General features: G+C 38.4%; 1 protein-coding gene across 1 annotated transcript in view; it reads left to right on the top strand.

Annotated features, from left to right (window-relative positions):
* Positions 1-22,600, top strand: part of med13a (mediator complex subunit 13a) — a 99,716-nt gene that overhangs the window by 27,765 nt on the left and 49,351 nt on the right. The window contains exon 4 of the mRNA XM_086098673.1: positions 6,361-6,529. Within this exon, the coding sequence (XP_085954799.1) occupies positions 6,361-6,529 (169 nt within the window). The remainder of the gene's footprint in view (positions 1-6,360; positions 6,530-22,600) is intronic.

Below are 22,600 nucleotides of genomic sequence, written 5' to 3'. Positions count from 1 at the left end.
ATGAGGTGCCAATTTATTTATTTTTTAAAACTTTAAATTTTTTCCGCCTGCATTTCAAGTCGCCATGGCATCAAATAGCACTGTCGACTCCCGAGAATGGCCAGTTCTCCATCATCCAGCAAATAGCCTGCTAGCTAACACATAGATGGACAAACAAACCCATATGCAAAGCTCAATGGATTATTTTCATTTGCTTTTTTTTGGGGGGGGGGGGGGGGGTCTAGTTTAGCTTTAATGAAGGTCCATGATAAACTTAGTAGCTTTCTAGTTACATTATGATCTTACTAACATTGCTAAAATAAAACATCTGTTGGTGGCCAAAGCTTTTTTTTCTCTTCTTTTTTACAGTATTGTGTGTATATAAAATAGAGAAGGGCGAGTACGGTTACCAGGTATCGTCATTAGGTATTGTTATCAGGCCGATACTGCCCTTATTTCAAGGTATAAATACGAATAAATTAGAGGAATAGAAAATTGCCATTAATTTCATGCAATTTTAAGAAAAATGCTGCATTGTGAATTGTGATGTATACTGTCAAGAAAAAAAATTGTAAAATAAGAAAATTAATACTTCAAATAAGCAAAATTATCTGCCAACAGAACAAAACATTTGTACTTAAATGTATTTGTAAGATTTAAAAAAATAAGAAAATAATACTAGTCTCATATCAACCACAGTATTTAAAATAGTATTTTTAGACTATGACTAATGACTTTTTTTCAAGCTGTAATATATAGAACAATTTCCTTAAAATACATGCAGAGTCATTTACAGTTGGCCATCTTAGCCTGAGTGTCAAGCAGGGAGATAACAGGTCCCATTTTTAATTGCCTTTGATATGACCCAGACAGGGATTGAACCCACAACCTTCCAGTGTCAGACACTACCCACTGAGTGGGTACTTTATTCATTAGCAAGAGTGAAAATGAGCTTAATAAATATAACGAAACGAATCACAAACTTGCTTACAATAAAGATCTATATTGCACTTTTGTCCAATTGTTTTCAGACTTGTATTTTTTCCCATTTATGTTATTACTAGATTCTGCAAAATCTTAAAAAATGATATTTCAGCTTTCAGTTCAGGGCCTTTGATGTTGGTTAGTCATTTTAAAATGTGGAAAATGTTTGTATTAAGTCTCACAGTACTTTAAACTGGCTTTTAATACTCAATGCTAAGACTGCTTGATCAATAAGAAAATTAAGTAATAAGCAGAATGATCTTGTCTGGCAATTGTATTTTAATAAAAAATAACTTGTCAAAGCAAAATAAGCACATTTAGGTAAAATTTAAGAAATTATATATTAAGATTTCGGGTTTTGCAGTGTATTTTAAAATGTTTCTTTTTTTGCATACTGGTATTGGTCTGAAAAAAAAGTGGTATCGAACATTATTTGTAAACTAAACCAGGCAACTTTTTTTATTTTGTTTTTTTTAAAGGGCTGCTTGGGCTGAAAAGGGGGATGTGACATGGAGGAGGTACAGTGCAGATGTGAACATGAAAGCAGAAAAAGGCATTAACTTTAAGGAGACTGACACTTTTGAATAAGAGCCACTATTAATAGGGACTAGAAGAGGTTCCACAAGTTCAATCAAAATGTATAATCTGGTTTGCTTTAGATTGGAGCCTTGCAGTTTTTTCTCAGTTACAGCTTTCAAAGCTTATCAGTCTCATTGATCTATTACACCGACATTGGAGTATTGCCTAAAAGCTTATATTTCCTTCCACCCTGTCCTTTTTCTTCATTGCCTGTCAGTCCCTCGGGGGGCCTGCTATCTTTTCTTGTTGACCTTTTGCCCTCTTTTCCTGCAAGGTATCTGGTCAAGCCAGCTGCTAAATTACTTAAAGCAAAGTAACCGTTTTAATGTATAATCAATTAAATGTTTATTTTCCTTTGAAATTCAATGTTTTGTAGGGGTGGGACTCTCTTGCCAAAATGGGTGGAAATATGTCATAAATCACACAAATTTATAAAATAGCTTTTTTCTTCATTAACCAATATAATACTAAATATTAACTATACAGTGCCTTGCGAAAGCATGAGCTATTTAGCTCCCCTAGAACTTTATGACCTTTTGCCACATTTCAGGGTTTAAACGTGTAAAATTTTGTTGTAAAATTTTATTTGTGTGTGTGTGTGTGTGTGTGTGTGTGTGTGTGTGTGTGTGTGTGTGTGTGAATAATCAGCAGAAAGTTGGACACAATTGTCAGATGAAATTAACTATACAATATTTTACTTACTTATTATTATTGTTATTGTTATTTTACAAATTAAAATAAAATAAAATAAAAGTAGGACGTGTGAAAACATCACCCCACCCGACCAACCCACCTAAGTGAATATTTTGTAGAACCACCTTCTGCTGCGTTCAATCTTACCATTTCCACTCTGTCAGCCCTAAGTTGCACTTCAGAGTCCACTTTTTACTTCTGCCATCATTATTTAATACTAATTCATAGGGATAGACCAATTTATCAATATTCAGCATTTTGACGAATATCGGCATCGGCCATTCTGAAGAATCATACGGCCGATAATAGATCCATTTAAAAAAATGTTCAGGGGGGGGGGGGGGGAATCAGGGAACTCATTATTTACATTTTCATAGATGCCTCTATGCACCTTCTGTCGTGTTTGAAATAAAAACTTAGATAAGTAAATTTTTAATACTTCAGCTATTTAAAAAAAAAAAGTATTTACTGTAGCAAACAATAGAGAGTTATTTACTTAAGTTTTTATTTAAATTATGAAGACATGCTACTGCCCAGGAAGATCCCTGAACTTTTTGTTCGATTCTTAAAACAAAGATGTCTAAGGACTAAGATTTTTTTTTTAACGCCAATATTTTACGAACCCTAAACATTATTCAATAAATATGCTTAAAAAAATAAGAACTGGAGTTTGTATTTTGACAATTTTTTATGCCAATATTTTCCCTTTTCATAAAAATTTATATCTGCTCCAAATATCGGTTATCGCCGTCCTTGACTACTAATAATTGGTATTGTATCAGCCCTGAAAAAAACATCGGTCTATCTCTATTCTCTACTAATTTATGAAATGCATTACAGTAATTTCTGGACTACAAGCTGCTACTTTTTTGACTTTCATTCAACCCTGCGGCTAATACAAAGGTGCGGCGTATCCATCAGATCATAATGGGGCGCACTATAAAGGAAGCGCAAGAGCATCAGGCAGAGCAAAAAAAAAACAAGTGAGCCCTAATACAGTAGGAGAGACAGAACGAGAGAGAGACAATTTGTACCCTCATTATGGAAAATAAATTAGCGGGAACCCGGTGCGGTAACATTAAAAACACCTGCGGCTTACAGTCGGGTGCGACTTATATGTGTAGTATTCCCCAAATTTAGCTGGTGCGGCTTATAGTCAGGTGCACCTTGTAGTCCAGAAATTACTGTAATTGACTCAGAATTGCGATGCATCTCACGATCAATTCTGTCACCCACTCCCATTGTTTTTTCTTCTCGACATTGCTTTCTGCATTCCTGCGCAAATCCCTGGAGTTGTCTATGTGCCCGATAAATGAATGTTGCTATCAAATTTATTGGGCATGTCACCCTCCTTACTTGGCTCTTCACCTGAGGTTGTTGTATCTTTCTCGTATTTTAAATGCTAGTGTTCTTTTCAGAGCTGTCAAAATTATGCTCATAAAGCTTTCAACAGTCCCTTTAAAATGTGGAGCTGCCTGACACAGGTAACGGTGTATTTTTTCATCACTGACATTTAAACTATTTTAACTACTGATGCATTACAGTGGCAAGCCACAGTTTCAGTTAATAATTCAGGACATTTTGATTCATGTGGCTAGGGCTTCCTTTGTGCACACTAAGCTGACATGAAGAGTGGGTCACGGTTCTCATGCAGAGACAGCATTCTTGGATGCTCATGTTTGTTGGGGACTTGACGCAAAGGACAGCAAATCCTGTCAGATGTGAGCAATGGCTTATCCAGCAGCCACGTCAGTGCAGGCTGTTTGTCCTTCTGATATGGTTCTGGTGATATGTTTTCATTCTCAACACAATGGAAGTTCTCATACTCTGGTCTGTTTATTTTTTGCTCCTGTATGTCATATAAACGAAAAGTAATCTTCACACTCCTATTGCTACAGTATTATTCCAATTAAAGCACAAAATGGAATTTACACTCTTTGCAAGTAAAAGTCATATCATAAATCAGTCATGTTATGCTCCTGCTTACACAATAATGAATAAAAAAAACAAATATATATTTAGGGGTGTCAGGCGATTCATTTTTTAAATCGTCATTAATCACATGACTTCAATAGTTAACTCACGATTAATCGCAAATTTGATATTTGTTCTAAATGTACAATATTTTTTTCCCTATATTTTCATACTCTTGTTAAAATAAAAGTGGAAAAAAATGTTAAACTCGTAGAAATATGGCAGCATCTTTTAGTCATTGATACAGAAATTTCGTAATAATTCATAAAATGTATTTAAAATTAAAAAGATGTACTGTACTGTAAAAAAAAGGTGATATTGATTTGTTGTCATTTTTCATTTGTTAGACGTTGGTGACAACTCAGTGCATTTTTCTTTTCATATTAAGAACTATCTAATCCTTAACATGAAGTAACTTGTGAAATTCTGCACATTTTTAATATTGTAAAATACAACTTGACCCCAGTCTCCACAAATATATGCATCACTATTACATTTAGCACTGCTAAATTTTGACGTGGACGTGTCTGCTGCATTGCGACTGGAATTCCCCCAGTGCAGGCTTTCCATGTAAGGGGCCGCCTTTAATTTAAAAAAATTAGTGGTGTTAAAGGAACTTTAAATTAATTCAAAATTAGCGCACAAATTTTAACACCTTTAATATATTTGTTTTTGTTTTTATGTTTGTGGTCTTTGAGGTCTTGCATTTCAGCATTCCCTGCCTGTTCTGTGAATAATGTCGACAGCCAGACAGGTCTGGTGAAATAGAACCAAATGACATACACATTTTTATTTTTACTTCATTACTTGCCTGCAGTGATTGACCACAATAGAAACAAGATGAGTAACACATGCTGCACATCTGCATTCAGGGCACAGCATTGTGACAGAATACATTAGCACTTCATGTTCTTATGCACCAGACTTTACCAAACTTTTACGAACCCTCCACACACATTAAAGCTTCATGTGGTTCCTTGTTCATAATAAAACACTTCATAGTGTGCAAATGTCATCACAAGCATCCTGCATGGACATTACGGAGATGTGAAACGTATGTACGTATATATTATTTTATTATTTTAACAACTTCAAATTATAATAATAAACACAACATTTACAGGCTTATAAAGCACTGGGGAAAACCCTGGTTACACTTTTTCGAAGAACTACTGAATTCCAGTGCTTGATTTTTGGTTTTATCAAGGAAGGGAGCAAGCCTCATGTGATTTGAAAAATATGTCATGCTATAAAGTACAATGACTGCACAATGGCTGTCTCAAATTTTCGGCTTCTTGTCTGTGATGAATTCCTTTATTCTTTAAGCAGAGTGTTTTATATCAATGTCTTGCTACATGATTGAGAATGAGCTTTGGTGAGCTTTTCTAACGCTATCATCTTCATTTAGCCATCCTGTTCCGTTGCTTCTTACTGCAGCTATCCCGTGCAGTGTATTGAGCCTCAGTGATGGTGATGCATAATATACACAATATATACGGCCAGAAGCTTTAGACAGTAAGAAAAAAAAAAACGGGTATCTGCAGTGAAAACAAAGTGTAAAATAGACATAGAGGGGAGCCACGGGAACTTACACAGCCTAAAAGCAGGGAGCAGCAGGTGTCTCCTCGAGCTGTCTATCTGTCTGTCACAGTGAGCACACTCCTTGCATTTTCATGGCTTGCTCGATATGGCTTTCAGATGTCACTTGAGACACGGCTCACTGCTTTGCATTTTCAAGAAATGGTTTGTCTGGGTGTCCAGTCTCAAGTGTCTCGTCCTTTGAAAAGGTGTGGCGAGCAACCTTTCAAGATTCTCCTTCTGTTAGTATTTATTCCGTACATCTTGTCTAATGAAAGTTTGTTCAATACTAATTTCATGTTGCTTTAAAATGTCACTATACTACTGATTTTTAATCCTGCCTGTATGTTTCAATTTAATGTCATTGATTAAATTAATGCACAGCTTCAAAAAGGAATGAAGTTAACTGCTGATCTACTCCCCGTAGCTGCTGTAAGACGATGTAATTGCAAAGTGTGTTTTATGCAGTCAGAATATGAACCTCATAAACTCTTTTAAGCACCTTATGATGATGGTTTTTAAATGGTCCCAAAAATCTCTCCACCCTTCACGTTTTTCTTCTCTCCCCTCCAGCTGAGGAAGATGGACTCTGGGAGAATGGTCTTTCCTATGAGTGCCGCACGCTGCTGTTCAAAGCCATCCACAACCTGCTGGAGCGCTGCCTCATGAATCGCAGCTTTGTGCGCATCGGCAAGTGGTTTGTCAAGCCCTACGAGAAGGATGAGAAGCCTATCAACAAGAGGTTAGTGTCAGCACGCTGCGCTTTTTATTTTGGTTAGATTTGTTTTTGGTTGGGCCGCGATGTGGTTTGATGCAGCTCAGTGGGTTGTGCAGGGCTTTCGATGACACAAGGTTAGCAGTTTTATTGCATTTGTTTGTTTAAGGTTAAGCTGCACAGTGCACACTCAGCATGAATCGAAACATAGTGATCTTTTATTTCAGTGCTACAAATACATGTTGTCAAATTCCATTAAAAAAAACATTCCCGCTGTTCACTCATACAGAATTATTTGAATCCTAAAGTGTCTGCGATTACTCTTACCTTGTCAGTTGATATCAATCATGTGTGCACATTATGCTGCTTGCCTGCAGGTTGTTTGTGGTGAAATAATGCATTATTGAAAGCAATAGCACTATAAGGTAAACGAAAGGATTATGAATGGATCAGGCTGCATAGCACATTAATGTTACTGTAAAAGGTTTTGGCCCCAATTCTGATCCAGTAGTGTGGGACGCACACAGATATTATATTGTTTTCATGAGAGGTGCTGTTGTTGTTTCTCTCACACTTGTGTGTAGGACTGAACAATTTTGGAAAATATTCTCTCATTGTGAATCCCCCCTCCCGCAATATATGCGATTATTCTTTCAAGGTTACCGTGTATTCTCTAACAAACTAATCATTTTAATCAGAGTTATGCTAAGGCAAATGAAGCATGAATTATGTAATATGATTGACTGTTTATTTATTTGATTCAACTAGAGTTGTTAAATTAATAAACACTTTGATGTGTAATCTTTTAAGTGTTCACTGAAATAAAAATAAAAAATACAACATAAATCAGTAATTCACAGGTCAGATTACAACAATTATGCAAAAACAATGAACTTATTTACGCTTAGTAAATAATATAAATATATATATATATATATATATATATATATAATTATTTAGAAGCTTTCTGTTACAGCAACTCAATTATTCTCAGTTACTAACTTATAAATGTTATAAAACCACTGGATTAAGTTAACAGAAGTTCAAACCATAAGGACACTGTGTGTCCTCACGAGAATCCCGGGAATGCTGGAGCCTATCCCAGCTGTCTTCATAAAGTAGGCGGGGTACACCCTGAACTGGTTGCCAGCCAATCACAGGGCACACACAGACAATCTAGGGAGAATTCAGTGTTCAATTAACATACCATGCATATTTTTCGGAATGTGGGAGGAAACTGGAGTACCCGGCGAAAATAGGTCTAAAATAAAATTACAAATTAATAAGTAAAATAAATTATGAAACATCAGCTAATTTATGTTTATGTTACCCAAAAACGAGTATAGTTCAATTTAATCAAAACTTTTTAGTACAAAGTACTCATAAAAGCATACAAAGTTACACCAACTTAAAAAAGTTGGTGCACATTACAGAAAGATGAGGCAAGTTTTGGAGAAGGAAAATATTCTTTGAAAAAGGACTGGTGGACTGGTGGAGGGAAACAGGTGCACGGGTTAGTGAGCACCAACTTTAACTTGCCCCTGGTGATGGCAACCCACGCTACATCACTGCTCACCTCGAATAAGTGTTAGAGGAGCTTTTTATTTCCCTTTGTTATTGGAAATGCTCAGCTAACATCTTGCTGTTGCCAGATACCCCAATCAGATGACCATGGGGGCCACGCAGATACAATATTTTTTGTACACGGACATGTACCTCTTTTTTTCCTCCTATGCTGACAGCGTGTCACTTTTTTCCTGCATGGTGAACTTAATCAGCATAAGATGAAATAATGGGCAAAATGAGCAAAAGTAGAACTAGCTGCGACATTCATGACTTGTTTAGCTCTGTTCCATTGTGCAACGAAGAGAGACTAGCCCCAGCCAAGAGGAAAAAATTAGTTTTTTACTCTACTGTGGAACACACTCACTCTCTCTGTCTCTCTCTTTTTCACTCGCACCCTTCCCTCCACCCCCTTGTGCTGTCTCAGAACAGACTGGACAGGTTATAAATAGTGGTGAAACCACCATGAATTTTACTTGTTGTCAAGGAAGTTGTTTTGATTCCTTTTATGTGTGCCAGCCACACTGGAATGTTAACAGACACAATGCCTTATTTTGGTGCTTTGCTTTTAAATTCCTTTACATCATATTCTGACTATGTAGTGTCCTCAATTGCCGGCCCTTGGCTAGGATAAAGTATCATTTTGGAATAATGTGCAACAATCTTTATTTAGCCGAAAACATGTAGCGGACTACTGTGTAGCGCTTTGAATCTATTTTATGTACCTTTCCCCTCTTTGGAAAGTAAAAATAGACTTAAAATTTGGGTTGGGCTGCTCAGTTGCCATCTGCTGATGGAAAACGCTGAAAAGACCCCCCCACACAACCCCCCACACCTCCCAGTTAATCATCCAAAGTCTCCAGTTGGTGGAGGCTGGAGCCAGCTGACAGTGTTCATAATCTCAACCCTCTCCCTCACCCTGTGTTGAAATGCTTACATCATCTCCCACGCCACACTCTAGTTCTTTATCTTTTGGTATGCTGTACTAAGTAGTATAAGCAGCGACTCCTGTTGTACTCAATTAAATATTATGAAAAGGTTTTGCAGTTTTTTGTGTGAATTCACACTGTTTTATATTTTGCCATTGTTTGCAAAAACCCAACAGCGCCTGTTTACAAGTAAGAGTCATTCATTGTCTGGCGTGCAGTGTCTTCAAGTAGTGCAACAAGGTTGTTCTAGTGAAGCTGTGAGCAAGACTGGCTTTGGAAAATAGCAGGAGAGAAAAACAGGGACAGTGATGGAGAGAGGGAACGGACAAGGGAGAGCTCATCTTGGTTGTCATGGCAGCAGAGAAATGCACCCTGGGATTGCGTGTTTCCAAGGTGAAGCGGGATGCTTGCGCTCTATTGGCCAGATCCGACTTGTCAACTTGCTCCTAATTGGCCGTGTTTCCGAAATCTAGTACAACGTTACATCCTGTCGTCTTTGATGTTTACATTTTGATCAAGACAAAGGGATATCATTTTGCCTGCTCAATATGTGCTCTGTATGTAAAGCAGCAGTTGCAAAATGTTCTGACTGAAGTAAAAGAGTGTTAAATATGTGTTTGAACAAATGTGTTCTTTTTATTTTATTGAATCATGTAACATAACATTTAACCATACCAGACAAGTGTAACTGTCACGTGTCTTTTGGCATTGTTGTGTCCAGTGTGCCCCAGTGCACTGTGGCAGGCAGAAGCGGCAAGCAGAACTCTTGTTAAGTAGGACAGTGCAGGATAAAGGGCCACTGCCTCCAGTCTGGGGCTAAAGCGCTAAATTTATCCCCTCCATGCTCCGAGCACAAGACAAACACACGGGGAGACGGGCATACAAGCATGTGTGTGTCAACAACCAGCATGCAGTCTACAAGAGAAGCCAACAAGAGCCAGGAATAATGTGCTTTAAAACAATCCCAACACATGTAGACATCCAGGAAAGGGTAAAATATCTTCACCCCTGGCTGTTTCCTGTAATTCATTAGTCTTTCCAGCTGTAAGGCCATATGACTTGCTGCTGTTAATGTACAGTGCAGTATCCAGGGCTCTAAATTAACACAAGCCAACCCGCCAAATGCGGGTTAAAATTCATTTTGGCGGGTGGTCATAAATATTTACTAGACAATTTTGGTGGTAATGTGAGAGGCAAAGAGCTTTTTCACAAAACCCAGAAGTTAAGTGATTGTTGTGCGCATCAACTTCCAGAGTTGTTCACAGCGAATGGAACAATGCTGCGGGCGAAAAATAAAAGACGCTGTATCGTACTGGGATGCTCTTCTTGCGTTTGAAACTTTATTAAAGCAGCCTTACATTTAATTTCATTCGTTTCCCTGCGACACAGAACTAAAACAGAAGTGGATTCGCGCGATTCGGCGGGATTAAAGACCACATTTTATATCAGGAAAGGGCGCACGCAAGTCTACAGTAGCGTTTCAACTCTGAGGATTTCGTGTTGGGGCTAAAGTCTCAGATTTCCCCCGAAGCCCAAGCCTTTTCCTTGGATTAACTTTGCGCCGCCTCCTACGAGGGAATCTGTGTTTTTGATGCTGCTACAAGCAAATGAGCCCTCACCGGAAACTTGGTCAGTACATACTGGAACACATCACACGTTGCCATCATCATCATTAAAAACAGACTATAATGCTTAAATAAGGTCCTCTATATCCTTACTATGAATTAGGCCAACAGAGTTAGCGGTACCTTCATACCTTATTTGAGACTGTGTGGGAAGATGGAGGTAGCTCGGACGTAGCTTAATTTCAGAAAACTACAACCAATCGTAAACAAACCAATCATATTGCTATTTTAAGAGATTGAGTCGTATGTCCATTACAAACTCTGAAAAATATAAAAACAATGGCCACAGTATTTTGGATTATATTGGCATTCAGCCTTCCTACCCATAGACGCTCACTATAAAAATCTTAATGTTTTAACCACGACCAATCACCACCAAAATTGACATGCACATCTCTCACTTAATAGCAATGCTGCCATAGACATACTGTTGTTACTTTATGTTTAGGGGCTTCAAAAAAAAAATCTGGGAAAATTTTCACTGGGAAAAAAAAATTGGCTAGTAACTTTCGAGAGTCACCAGCCATGTTGGCTGGTTATCAAAAAAGTTAATTTAGAGCCCTGGCAGTATCTAATATTTCATGTACATATGGCGCTTGCTGGTCCAGAAAATGCTTCAATTATTATGCAGTGTTTTTAATGTTATAACCATGATTGTTCAGATACGTTTACCTTATATAATAGAAGACTCATCATAATCATTAAGGCATACCACTACTACTAATAAGTCCACAATTTTCATTTATTTAGTTACTTCAAAAAAAGTTTACTTCCTATTGAGACATCAAAATTGTTTTATAGATACCATTTTGCACAGAGAAACTTTAATTTTGTTAATTCATGTTTCTTTGCTCCATGCTATATTATTGTCACCCTCAAGGCAGATGTTTAGCTATGAAATGTGAATTCATGATGACATCTGAGGAGAATAAGTTCATAGGTTCTCAAGTTTTTTCAAACGTTTTTTTTAATCACATATTATTGCTGTCACTCGTATTACTGTTTGCAGTAAGAGTGTGGTTAAAAAGAACCAATTTAGCATTCACATCCTTACATTTCCTCTGCTTCCTCTCAGTTCCCCTCTCCTTCCCTCCCACCTTCTCATTGCTGTACAAAGCTGTAGTTTCCCCCCGTTTGGACGACGTGACAAGAGACCACAGCTGAGGTCAAGCAAAGGTCTGCAAAAGTCATCATAGTCACTCGTTCACTTTCCCTCTCTTTTTCCATAAATTGCTCTAATTCCTTGGAGCTGTATGTACAGTTGAAAGCAGAACATTCACTATACAGTATAAAAAGATGCATATGCTTTCTTTTTCACTGTGTGATATGAAATCAGACTATGAAATCATACGCATCGGATATCCATCCACCAGCTTAGAATAGTTGCCAGGAATTTTGGTTCATTCCTCCTCACAGAATAGGTGTCACTCTGCCTTGCTTGCACATGCCTTTTCAGGTTTAATAGGGTTGAGATTAGGGCTTTGTGATGGCCACTCCAAAACAGTGACTTTGTTATCCTTAAACCACTTTATAAGCTGTTGGCCAGTATACCTGTGGTCAATGTCCATTTACCTAAGCTTTAACTTCCCATCTTACTGTATTTCTTGATGTTGCGCCGGTGTTTCTACATAATTTTCTTTCTTACATGATGCCATCTATTTTGTGAAGTGCACAAGCCCCTCCTGCAGCTAAACAACATGTTTTTGCCCCGCCTGTATTTTGCAGTTGGGACAGTGTTCTCAAGCTTGCAAGCTTCCCCCTTTTTCTTCCAAACGTAACAAGGCGTTACCTTTTTCACCTTACTGGTACCACAAAGGCTGTAACTTTCACAGATATAGCTTTCATTTCATGTTAACCACATAGGATTAATAACTAAGCAATCTTTAGGACATGGTTAGAAAAACTAAAGGATCAAACATTCTTATGTAGATACTTAAATTTGTTGACTTTTAGTGAGTCTGACTTTGTGCTCTTATATTTTTAGAATACACTTTAGAAATCAACAATTCTTTAATTAGTATGTTAACAAATTCACAAGAGACACTTGGAATGCTGCAGGCCTGTGCTTTGACAAGTAGAGCAGACCGCAATTAGACATTTTTTCCCCTAGTATTCATTTATTAATTTTCTCATTTATCCACCAGTTGATTTTGGCTGAATGAGTTCAATTTCCTGGAATTTTATGCATTATTTTTCAAATGTCCTTGTCGCTCTTGCCTTTATTATCTTGTCTGTCTTTTTTTCTTTTTTTTGAACTACTGTTTGTGTTCCCTCTTTTTCAACTGTTCCTAGTATTTTTCTTTGTTTTAGTTTAAGGTCATCATATTAATATGAAAATATGCTGTTTATTTGCTTTTGTATTTGTAATTTGGGGAACATTTTACACAGTGAACCCAATGCAGGAATAAGTTCATTTTTAGATGATGATGATGATATATTTAACATAAGAAATCATGTCCTGGCACACAAAAGACGACCACAAAACATATTGGCTGATGAGTTGGTTGAAAATGGTGATAAGCATAATTACAAAAAAACGATTGGTTCCACATGAATGTCAAAGTGAGGTCATTTTCAGCTGGCATATTAGCGGATGTCTCTTGTCTCTTTTTGGGTATGAAGGGAGCGTTCTGGAATCTGACACGCTGTTGGGGTTGTGTCGGTATTACTTCTATTTCTGTATCCGTGTGCAGGTATGATATTCTTCAAGAGGATTGCATTCCTCCTCCTTTCATAGACTTCTCTGCTTTCCAGCTTTAATCTGACATGTGTAAAGAGGCTCTCCTGCATTTGCGGCTGTGGGAAATCAATTCCAAGTAATCAAGATTTGTGTGTGTATGTGTGTTAAAACCTGCTGGCCTTAAGAGTTTTAGCTTATTGTTTTCTCCAGCAAACCGGTCTCTTGTGTAAACAGTGAGTAGAAGTAGAAGCAGGCATGTCTCTTGTGGCTTTGTGTGTCTGTATTTGTGCTATGTTGGCAGCACAGTGTTTCCCAGTGGTCAGGTGGCTTGACAGTAGGGGAGGTTATATCATCTTGGACAGGTGCCCCCATTAAGGCCGAAGATTATTTTAGTCACAGTATATAAAAGCCCAATTAGTATTTAATGCAAAAGGACAGTTTTTGCATTGTGTTGCAGCGATTCCACACATAAATTAACTCATTCACTCCCAGCCATTTTCACTGAAGCAACCCCCTTTGCTCACGGCTGTTTTACTGGATTATGACTGTTTTTGCAAGGCCCACAGAATATTGTGTTCTATTGCTATAAAACATGGAACCTACCAAAAGAAAGATTAGAGTATCTTCTTTCATCAGGAAAAAAAGTATATTTCTTTCTGTTTCCGTTTTGCAGCAATTAGCATGAGATTATAGTTAAGTTTCATCATTATTCACAAATCTGTTTAAAACTGGGGGGGGGGGAAACAGGTTTTTGCAACATGGCCCTGGTTGATCTCTTATACTCTTCTGCCACCTGCTGGCCGTTTTTGTAATAACTACCATTGCTTCAACCGCTTTCTTCAGTTCAGAGGCTGCATTAAAGCCTTCTGTATGCTCTAGCATAAAACACACACACCATAAAACAACATATAAAAATGTTTTTGGGACACTGGAAATATTTAAAATAGAACGTATTTATACATTTTTAGGAGCAAATTAGTTAAAGAGGAACATATGGATCTGAATCTCTACAGGTCAGGACCTTCATTTCTTACAAAACTACGGTGTTATTAGAGTTTCACGTTTTAGTGGGTGCATTTATGATAGACATTTCATGTTACTCAGTGAAACTGACTTAAACTGGATTTGGTTGCTGACATATGGAATTCAGAGAACACCCATTCGAATTCTTGGGGTCATGAAGTTTTTGTAGCATGGGAAACTCTCAAATTGTGGTAAATTTGACCAAAGAATAATCACGACAAAAAAACAAAAATTTCAAGTGGGCTAGTAACTTCCGGTAGTTTTTATGGATTTAACTGTCTTTTTCACCAATTCCTTGTCAAAAGTTTGTAGTTATGCTGATACTATCTGTTAGAAGCTCTAACTCCAGAAACAGTAATGCTGTGCCAGAAGTTGTGCATCACAACACCACACAACTGGTCAAAACATGTTTTCCTTTCCTCAAATGATGAAAGCAAGCAAATTGTAGCCATCCATGAACACTTCAAACCAGAGGTGACAGCCGCGTGTCCTAATGCAAAATGTCAAGAGATGGACGTTTGGCTCGTTCTTGTACAAGTAGCACGTGTAGTTGTTGTCGTGAGCAAGTGGTCTTCATCTCAGCAGAAGCGCCACTCTTAGCTGCGGACACACCAAGCCCAACAAACATTTCAGGAATGTAACAGCTCTGCAGTCTCCTTGTTTCCCCCCCTTGTCTTTTAATGCCCCCATCCCTCCATTGTCCGCCACCACTCTCTTGAGGATCTCTTGACTTATTCACTTGACAAGTTTCACATTGTCCTTGCAACTGTGTGGCAAACCTATACTCTCCTAAATGTTAGTCATTTATAGCAAACAAGCTGCAACAATACTGATTAAATCTCCCCGTGAGACTCATATAAATGCCTCACATTAGCAGACAAAAATTGTTTCACACTGGGACACAAAAGTGTTTAGTTTCAGCATCTAAAGAGTACCAGCAAGTTGTGCCACAAATGGGGAAAAGCACTATAAAGATGGAGGTTAGGGAAATGCTACTCATTTGGCAGTAAAGCAGTGATCCCACGAGACAGAAAATATAAAGAGTGTTCATTTATAGCAGCTTAGACAGTGGATTGTTGGATTAGGATACTCCATTTCTTAAGGTTTACATGAACAAATGCTTATATTGCAATAGCACAAATGCACCCACAGGGAGGCTTTTAAACTAAAAACAGTGACATATTTCTCATTGAAGTAGTTTTATTCAGCAATTACAGTTTTGTTTTAATCCAATATTCTATGTCTGACAAAGTCTTAACAGGTATTTACAGAATGAAATTAGCAGTTTAAAGAGATTTCCTTAAGCCGCCTTTTGATACTCGGGGGTGAAAAAAGAGTAACTTATAGTATGTTATTTTGTTAATGATAATGATGGTATCATGATATAGTAACTGCATGGGAAAGGCCTTACTAATTGATTTGTGTGATTAACTGATTGTTGATTACTTGCATCTTAAAGCAATTTAAACCAAAAACAGCAAAGGAGCCGACATAAATACACGGAATAAAAATATAAACACAGCCGTTTTGTCTTTGCTTCCATTTTCCATCAGCCACACTCAACGATCTACTACTGTATGTCTACGTTCACACTGCAAGGCATGATGTCTAATTCCCGATAGCCAAGAAAGGCTCAACTTTGCATTAATTTGCTGAATACGGCACATGCATTGAATCTGGAGTATGATAATCGATATTTGACTCTTGTGTATCAATTTCAATATCAAATTTTTTGTGGGAACGTATAAAATGTGAATGATTTAGAACTATTTTGTTGTGACTCAAAATACTGCCCAGATTGGCCATGGTGCATTACCGCATGCTCCAACACTTAACTCATTTGCTCCCAAAAACGTATAAATACGTTCTATTTTAAATGTGTCCCAAGGACGTATTTATAACATTTTAATGTTTTTTTTATGCTAGAGCATACAGAAGGCTTTGATGCAGCCTCTCAACTAAAAAAGAACAGTTGAAGAAATTGTAGTAATTACACAAACGGCCAGCAGGTGGCAGCAAAGCATAGGAAATGAACCAGGACCATGTTAAAAAAAAACAATTACTCAGAATTCTAAATAGATTTGTGAATAATGATAAAACTTAACTATATTCTATTGCCAATTGCTGCAAAACGGAAACAGATAGAAATATACTTCTTTTTTTTCCTGATGAAAGAAACGACTTTAATCATTCTTTTTGTAGGTTTCGTGTTTTTATAGCAATAGAACACAATATTCTGTGGGCCTTGCAAAATCAGTCAAAATCCAGTAAAACAGCCAGGAGTGAAGGGGATTGTTTTAGTGAAAATGGATGGGAATAAATTAGTTCATGCTTAGATCAAATAAGACATTAAAAGGCATTTTCTCTGGATTGCCAAGCAACTGACAGGAATGTGCAGTTCTTTTTTTGTCTTAACATAAGCTATTTTAACTTTGGTTGGTCATCTGCCACAAAACAATTTATCCATGTGACAATTTCAGTACCTCGATTGAAAAAATAAATAAAAATAACTCTTGACGATTTTTCTTCTGCCTGGAGTACCTGTTATTTGGTGTCTATCAACAGGAAGTCAGTCAAATCAGCCGTAGCAACATTTGTTCATGCTATGCTTGATGATAACACGCAGTGAGAAGGCAAACTTCAAAATAAACCTTAGCTTAGCAAAGAATATATGGACATCAGTGCCTTGGAACACTTTTATTTTGCAGTTGTTCCCGGTTGCACGTGGTAGGATGTTTTGGCCATGGGAGAAATGGCTGCATTTTGTGCAATCTGCATTTTGTTGTTGTCGATTATAAAAAGAACGGAAAAAGGCAAAAAAGAGGGAGTCTGTTATTGAACACAATATTGTGTGGGGATTGAAAATTTTGAGATTTTTCAAAATGACTGGCAGTGAATATGATCTACAAATGACAAACAACTTGGTCTTTCATTATTAAGTGAATTGTGTTTTGTGTTTTCTTTTCTGTATTCATAATTGTTCTTTAACCAAGCAGCAAAATGTATATATTTTTTACATTTTTATCTCAATACTTAAAGATTCGATAGAATTTTCAGTAGGATATCCATATTTGATAGCTGCAGCCCCAGCTATCAGTCCCATTCACTCTCTCTGATGTCTTCTTGCCTCCACACGACTTGCTGCTGGCATTTGGCACCCCATTTCCATGACTTGCCAGCTGACAGTAGATGTGCCCACCTTCCCATCTTGTTGCACTTCTCCAAATGCTCACTGGATTATCATATTTTATTCCAGCTGGGCTGAGGGCTTTTGACCATTTGCATTTGAGACTTAAATGACTAAGAATTTAGGATCTATCTACCGGAAGATCAATGTTTGTATGTTCTTTGTGTTGTTCCCCTATGTGTATTTGTCCATCCTTGTTGTGTCCTGCTCATCGGAAAACCACATTTATTTCACATTTCACATGAGCTTTCCTATAGGAGGCAACAGCATTTTTTAACAATGATTGCACTACGTACAGAGCAGCCTTTAATGCCCAGTGCCCACCTGCACATCGGGGCCCACGCTGCTTTTATGTTACTGCCAACATAGAGGCCGCTGGTGAAAGTCACCAAACAAGCTAAAAAGCAAGTGTGGCCGGAGGGGTCCACACAGGCACTCAGGAGCTGATTCTCTACCACCAACTGCAGTTTGTTTGGACAAGCAACCGCTTACAATAACATCATTGACCTCAAGGAATACACAGAGACAGTCATGTCCTACATGAGGAAGTACATGGATGATGTCAGTCACCAGAACCATCAACATTTGGGCTAATCAGAAACCATTGCTGACAGGAGAAGTCCACAGGTTCCTGTGGGCTCAGAACGCTGTCTTCAAAGTTGGAGACGTGTTGGGCCTCAGGACAGCCTGGGCCAAACTGTCACGAGACACCAGGGTGGCCAAAAGACAGTGCTCCAAAAGGATCACCAGTGACAGGAGAAACACCATAAACCTGTGAAGGAGGATCAACATGAACTACAAGTCTCTTCAGGTCTGTGACAGCTTCACCACTCTGCTCATGAGCCAACTGAAGGACTTATTTGCAGTCTTTGACAACAGCAATCCGGTGGTGACCAGATGTTGACGCTATCCCCTGATACTGTAAAGCGATACCTCAGAAGGATAGACGTAGGAAAAGGCGCAGGTCCTGACAACATCCCTGGTTGTGTCCTGAGAGACTGTGCTGAGGATCTTATAGATGTCTCCAGTGATGATTCCAACACCTCGCTGTGCCAGGTTGTTGTCTGCATGCGCCTCAAAGGGACCATCATCATCCCGAGCCTGAAGAAGTCATCTCCCTCCTACTCCAATGACTACCGCCTGGTCGCATTCACTCCCATCCTAAGAAGTGGTTCAAGCGGCTAGTCATGCAACATCAAGTTTCACCTGCAAAGCCACCCGGATTGCAGGTGATCCCACCCACCCATTTCACAGCCTTTTCAACCTGCTGCTGTCAGAGAGAATACTGCAGTATCTCCAGGCCATATCCAGCATGGTGAAAAACGGTTTCTTCCACTAGGCTATAAGGACACTCCCTCCCTGATCTTCTCCCAATCCCCCCACCCCCCTACAATCCACCCATCCGGCCTCCTGACACTTCCAATCAGGATCCCCCTTCCAGCAGGCCCCAACTTTATACGCAAATGTATTACTCGGAACCTGCTTAGTGCACATCTCACATTACACTTTCCTCTGCATATTTACACTTTGCTCTGCTTATTTGCACCAATATGCACAAACTCATTTCAACAAAAATGGTCCTCGCCTATTTTTTTTGTACTTTTACGCTTTTTATACTTGTTATACTTTACTTTGCATGTTTGCACCATGAGTGAGAGAGGACTGCAATCTTATCTGTGCTGTATGCCATGCATTAATATGCACACTTGATAATAAAGCCGACTTGAACTTGAATATTAAAGTGGTATATAGATGTTTTATCACATATTATTGTTTTCATATTAAATTATTCCGTTGTAGTCATCTTGGAGAATTAGCTTCCTAAGTGTGCCACTGAGAAGTGGGGCTTCATTGCATGGTTTTTGAATGCAGTCTCACTCCATGAAGACCCACCCTAAAATCACAGAAACATTACCACAAACAGGAAGTTCCTTTACAGTGCGCAAAGGAATTAACACCTCTGCAAAAAATACCATCAGATTATTTATCTTTTTGAGATTAATCTGTCTGGTTTACAGGTTTAGCAAATTATTTTATTTATTTAGTGTAAATGTTTGATAGTCTATTTGGGGTTTTGCTTCTCCTACTTTCCCCACATGACACATCATGTTCTTGCTGAATAATAATATATTTTGCATACGTCTTTAGATGTCTGCTTGTGTGTGTATATCCACACATATATTATAGGATTGCACAACAGTATACAAAGGGATTACTTTTCTAAATCCTTTTTCTGTCTGTGGGTGACATCGATGTGAGAAGACATGCCATGTGATGTTGTTGTTATGTCGCTTAGTCTAATGCTAACCACACAGCTGTTGATGACCCACCCTTTACTCAGCAGTGACTATTCTCAATTATTTGATAGTGAATGTTGCTAGAGTGCACAATTACAGTATGTAGCCTTTAAAATACATACCGGCTTTAGCAGTCAGCAACTACACCAGTGACTCATTAAAAGACTTTTACATCTGCGAACCACAGGTAGTAATATGATTGTTAATCATGTTACCGGGGTTCACGTGTGTCTATTTATGCCAGCCTGTAATTTGAATGTGCGGGTTGTGTTTGCACCTCTGCAGGCTGAACCACAGATGCCAGCCTGCTCCCTCAAGCACTTTACGCACACAGACGCATGTGAACGTGTTGTGTAAGGTATTCTGCTAGTGAGAGGAGAGTCATAGACAGCATTTCTGTTGAGGTCTGCAGAATACAACACGCCCTGTCTCTCCATTGTTGTCAGGTTCTGTTTTCTTGTAGCCCTCAGTTGTTCACCATCTTGCTTAATTTCCGTGCACATGGTGGAAAGAACACCTGTTTTATTGTGACAACGCTGATATAAAGCAGAAAACACGTACAAGATCATACTGTACTGCAATTGAGGCAAGATGCCTTTGACTTCATTTTTTTTTTTTTTTTTAAAGCATTCTCCAGGTGGTAATGGTTACAAGACTTAAATAAACAGTCAAAAAAAGCCAGGTGTAATTTACTGCGCTATGACCGAAGCTGTCACATCACACCTCTTTAAACAAAGGCTCCATATTTTTAGTAGTACCAGCATATGGTCTTATTCTGCCATGGTCTCTCTTCACACCCCCAACCCTCTACCTCTCCAACCTTCATCACTGGTACGAGCTATAACTACCCGATGATGAAAAGAACAATAATTTTTTGTTCATTCCCATTTGAGCCCTAGATTCCGAAAAATTGGTGTCATGAAACTATGCATTACCCTTCTGGAATCTGTTGATAAATTGAAATGTAGTGTTAGATGGTCTGTGTAAAAGTAACAATCCAAGTAAGGAGCGCTTCGTCAAAGGCCATTGTTCTTTCCATAAATTGGGGACTACACCTTTTTGGTTGAAAGCATGCTCCGAGTGAGGAAAGTTATCTTCTCCATAAACAAGTTTAAGTTCAGGTGAAATGGATGTGTGGCCAACTGGCCATGCACCAGTTCCTAATGATTAACAAGAAGCCAAGCTGGAAGGCAAAGCTTTGAATTTATGTTCGTAGCCTCACCAATGGTCATAAGCTTTGGGTAATGACTGAGAGAATGAGCTCATACTATATAAGTCGCTCAAGCAAGTTGCCTTCGTAGGTTGGCTTGGCTGAGCATTACGCGCGTGGTGAGGAGCCAAGGTATTTTAGAAGGAGCATGGAGTTGAGCCCCTGCTTCATTACATCAAAAATCAGTTGAAGTGCTTTGGCCATCCGATAATAAATCAACAGGGAGAAAACTTTAGGGAAGACTTAGAGCACATTTGAGGGGAAAATAATGCCTATTGCACCTGGGAATGCCCAACCCATTGTTTAAAGTGACCATGAGAAAATATTGCTAATAACTGAGCTGGAGCTGACATTGCCTAGTAGTCTACTACCACTGTGAATTGCGGTAATAGAAGGTTGCGGGTTCTACTACGGCTTCAAACTCAAAATAAATAATTTCAACTAACCATTGGAAAGATGCCTCTTGATGAGATGGTCTTCCTGAGCACTGTCAAAGTATCTTATGATCTAGTTAAATCAAGTATTTTTCACGCAATCTCAAGAATCAATGAGTGATGATGCTAATTCAGTATTGTATCTAACATTGCATTGTCTTCAAAGTGACTTCTAAGGCAGCAGTTATTCAGTCAATGGACTTACACCAGGTCCGTGGCATACTTCTGATCTTGCCAGTAATGGGTAAATTAGTTTCCAGTTAACTTTCTGCTGCATTCTCAACAGCGGGAAAATGAATAGACTGAAAAACATGAACGCTTTAATTGCCATAAAGGGAGGCTTTTAACTTTTTATAAAATGGTGGTTTTATGTCTGTCTTTTTGCACTGGATCAAGGCGCTATAAGAACAAAATTAACTTCCACCTTTTTCTTTATGACCACGGACTCAGGGAACACCATCCTCTGGGTACACAATGACATATTTCTCTCAAATAAATTCAAGCACCTTCACTGAGATTGGCTGCTGATGCAACGTTTTAGATGCTGTGTGTTGTCGCAGTCGTCATTTTCCCGAGTTGAGTGTACATCAAGGAACGACAAAGTGGGCACATACTTGAATAAGCCACGATCCTAAGTCACAACCGCGCCAAATTCATCTCCACTCATTTCTGCACGCTTTTGTCTTTCAAAGGCTATTGTATGCAAATGACAAACCGCCAACCTGTCAACCTTAAACCACGTTTCAGACTCGTTTTGACATGCTATGCAAAAAAAAAAAAAAAACCTGGGAAATTTTAGATTATAATGGAAGGGCACCCTAAAGAGCGTAAACTAATCTAGGTTTCCATGTCATGCACTGTGACTGCTGCATTTCGAGCTTAGGCAAATATTTGTGTTCAGATGAAGGCGAGAGGCTGTCAAAAGGGAGAAAATTAACCATTCAGGGAACAACCGTTGGGAAGAAAACCCTTAGCAGTACAATGATTCTTGCTAAAATGTCTGCTCCAAATTTTCTGTGCTGAGTAGCAACAAACCCCCTCCTTTGTATTCAGTGTATCCAATGCACTCAAAGGAATGGGGAATTTAGGAAAACGGTGGAAGCTAATTTCACTTTCATTTGATGTGAGGATACTTTTAAATTCCATTTAC

This window comes from Leptonotus elevatus, chromosome 16 (genome assembly GCF_054856555.1).
Source record: "Leptonotus elevatus isolate MCC_2025b chromosome 16, RoL_Lele_1.0, whole genome shotgun sequence".
In the NCBI taxonomy this organism is placed as follows: domain Eukaryota; kingdom Metazoa; phylum Chordata; class Actinopteri; order Syngnathiformes; family Syngnathidae; genus Leptonotus; species Leptonotus elevatus.
Note: the sequence above shows the minus strand (reverse complement) of the source record. Positions and strands in the feature narration are given on the sequence as shown.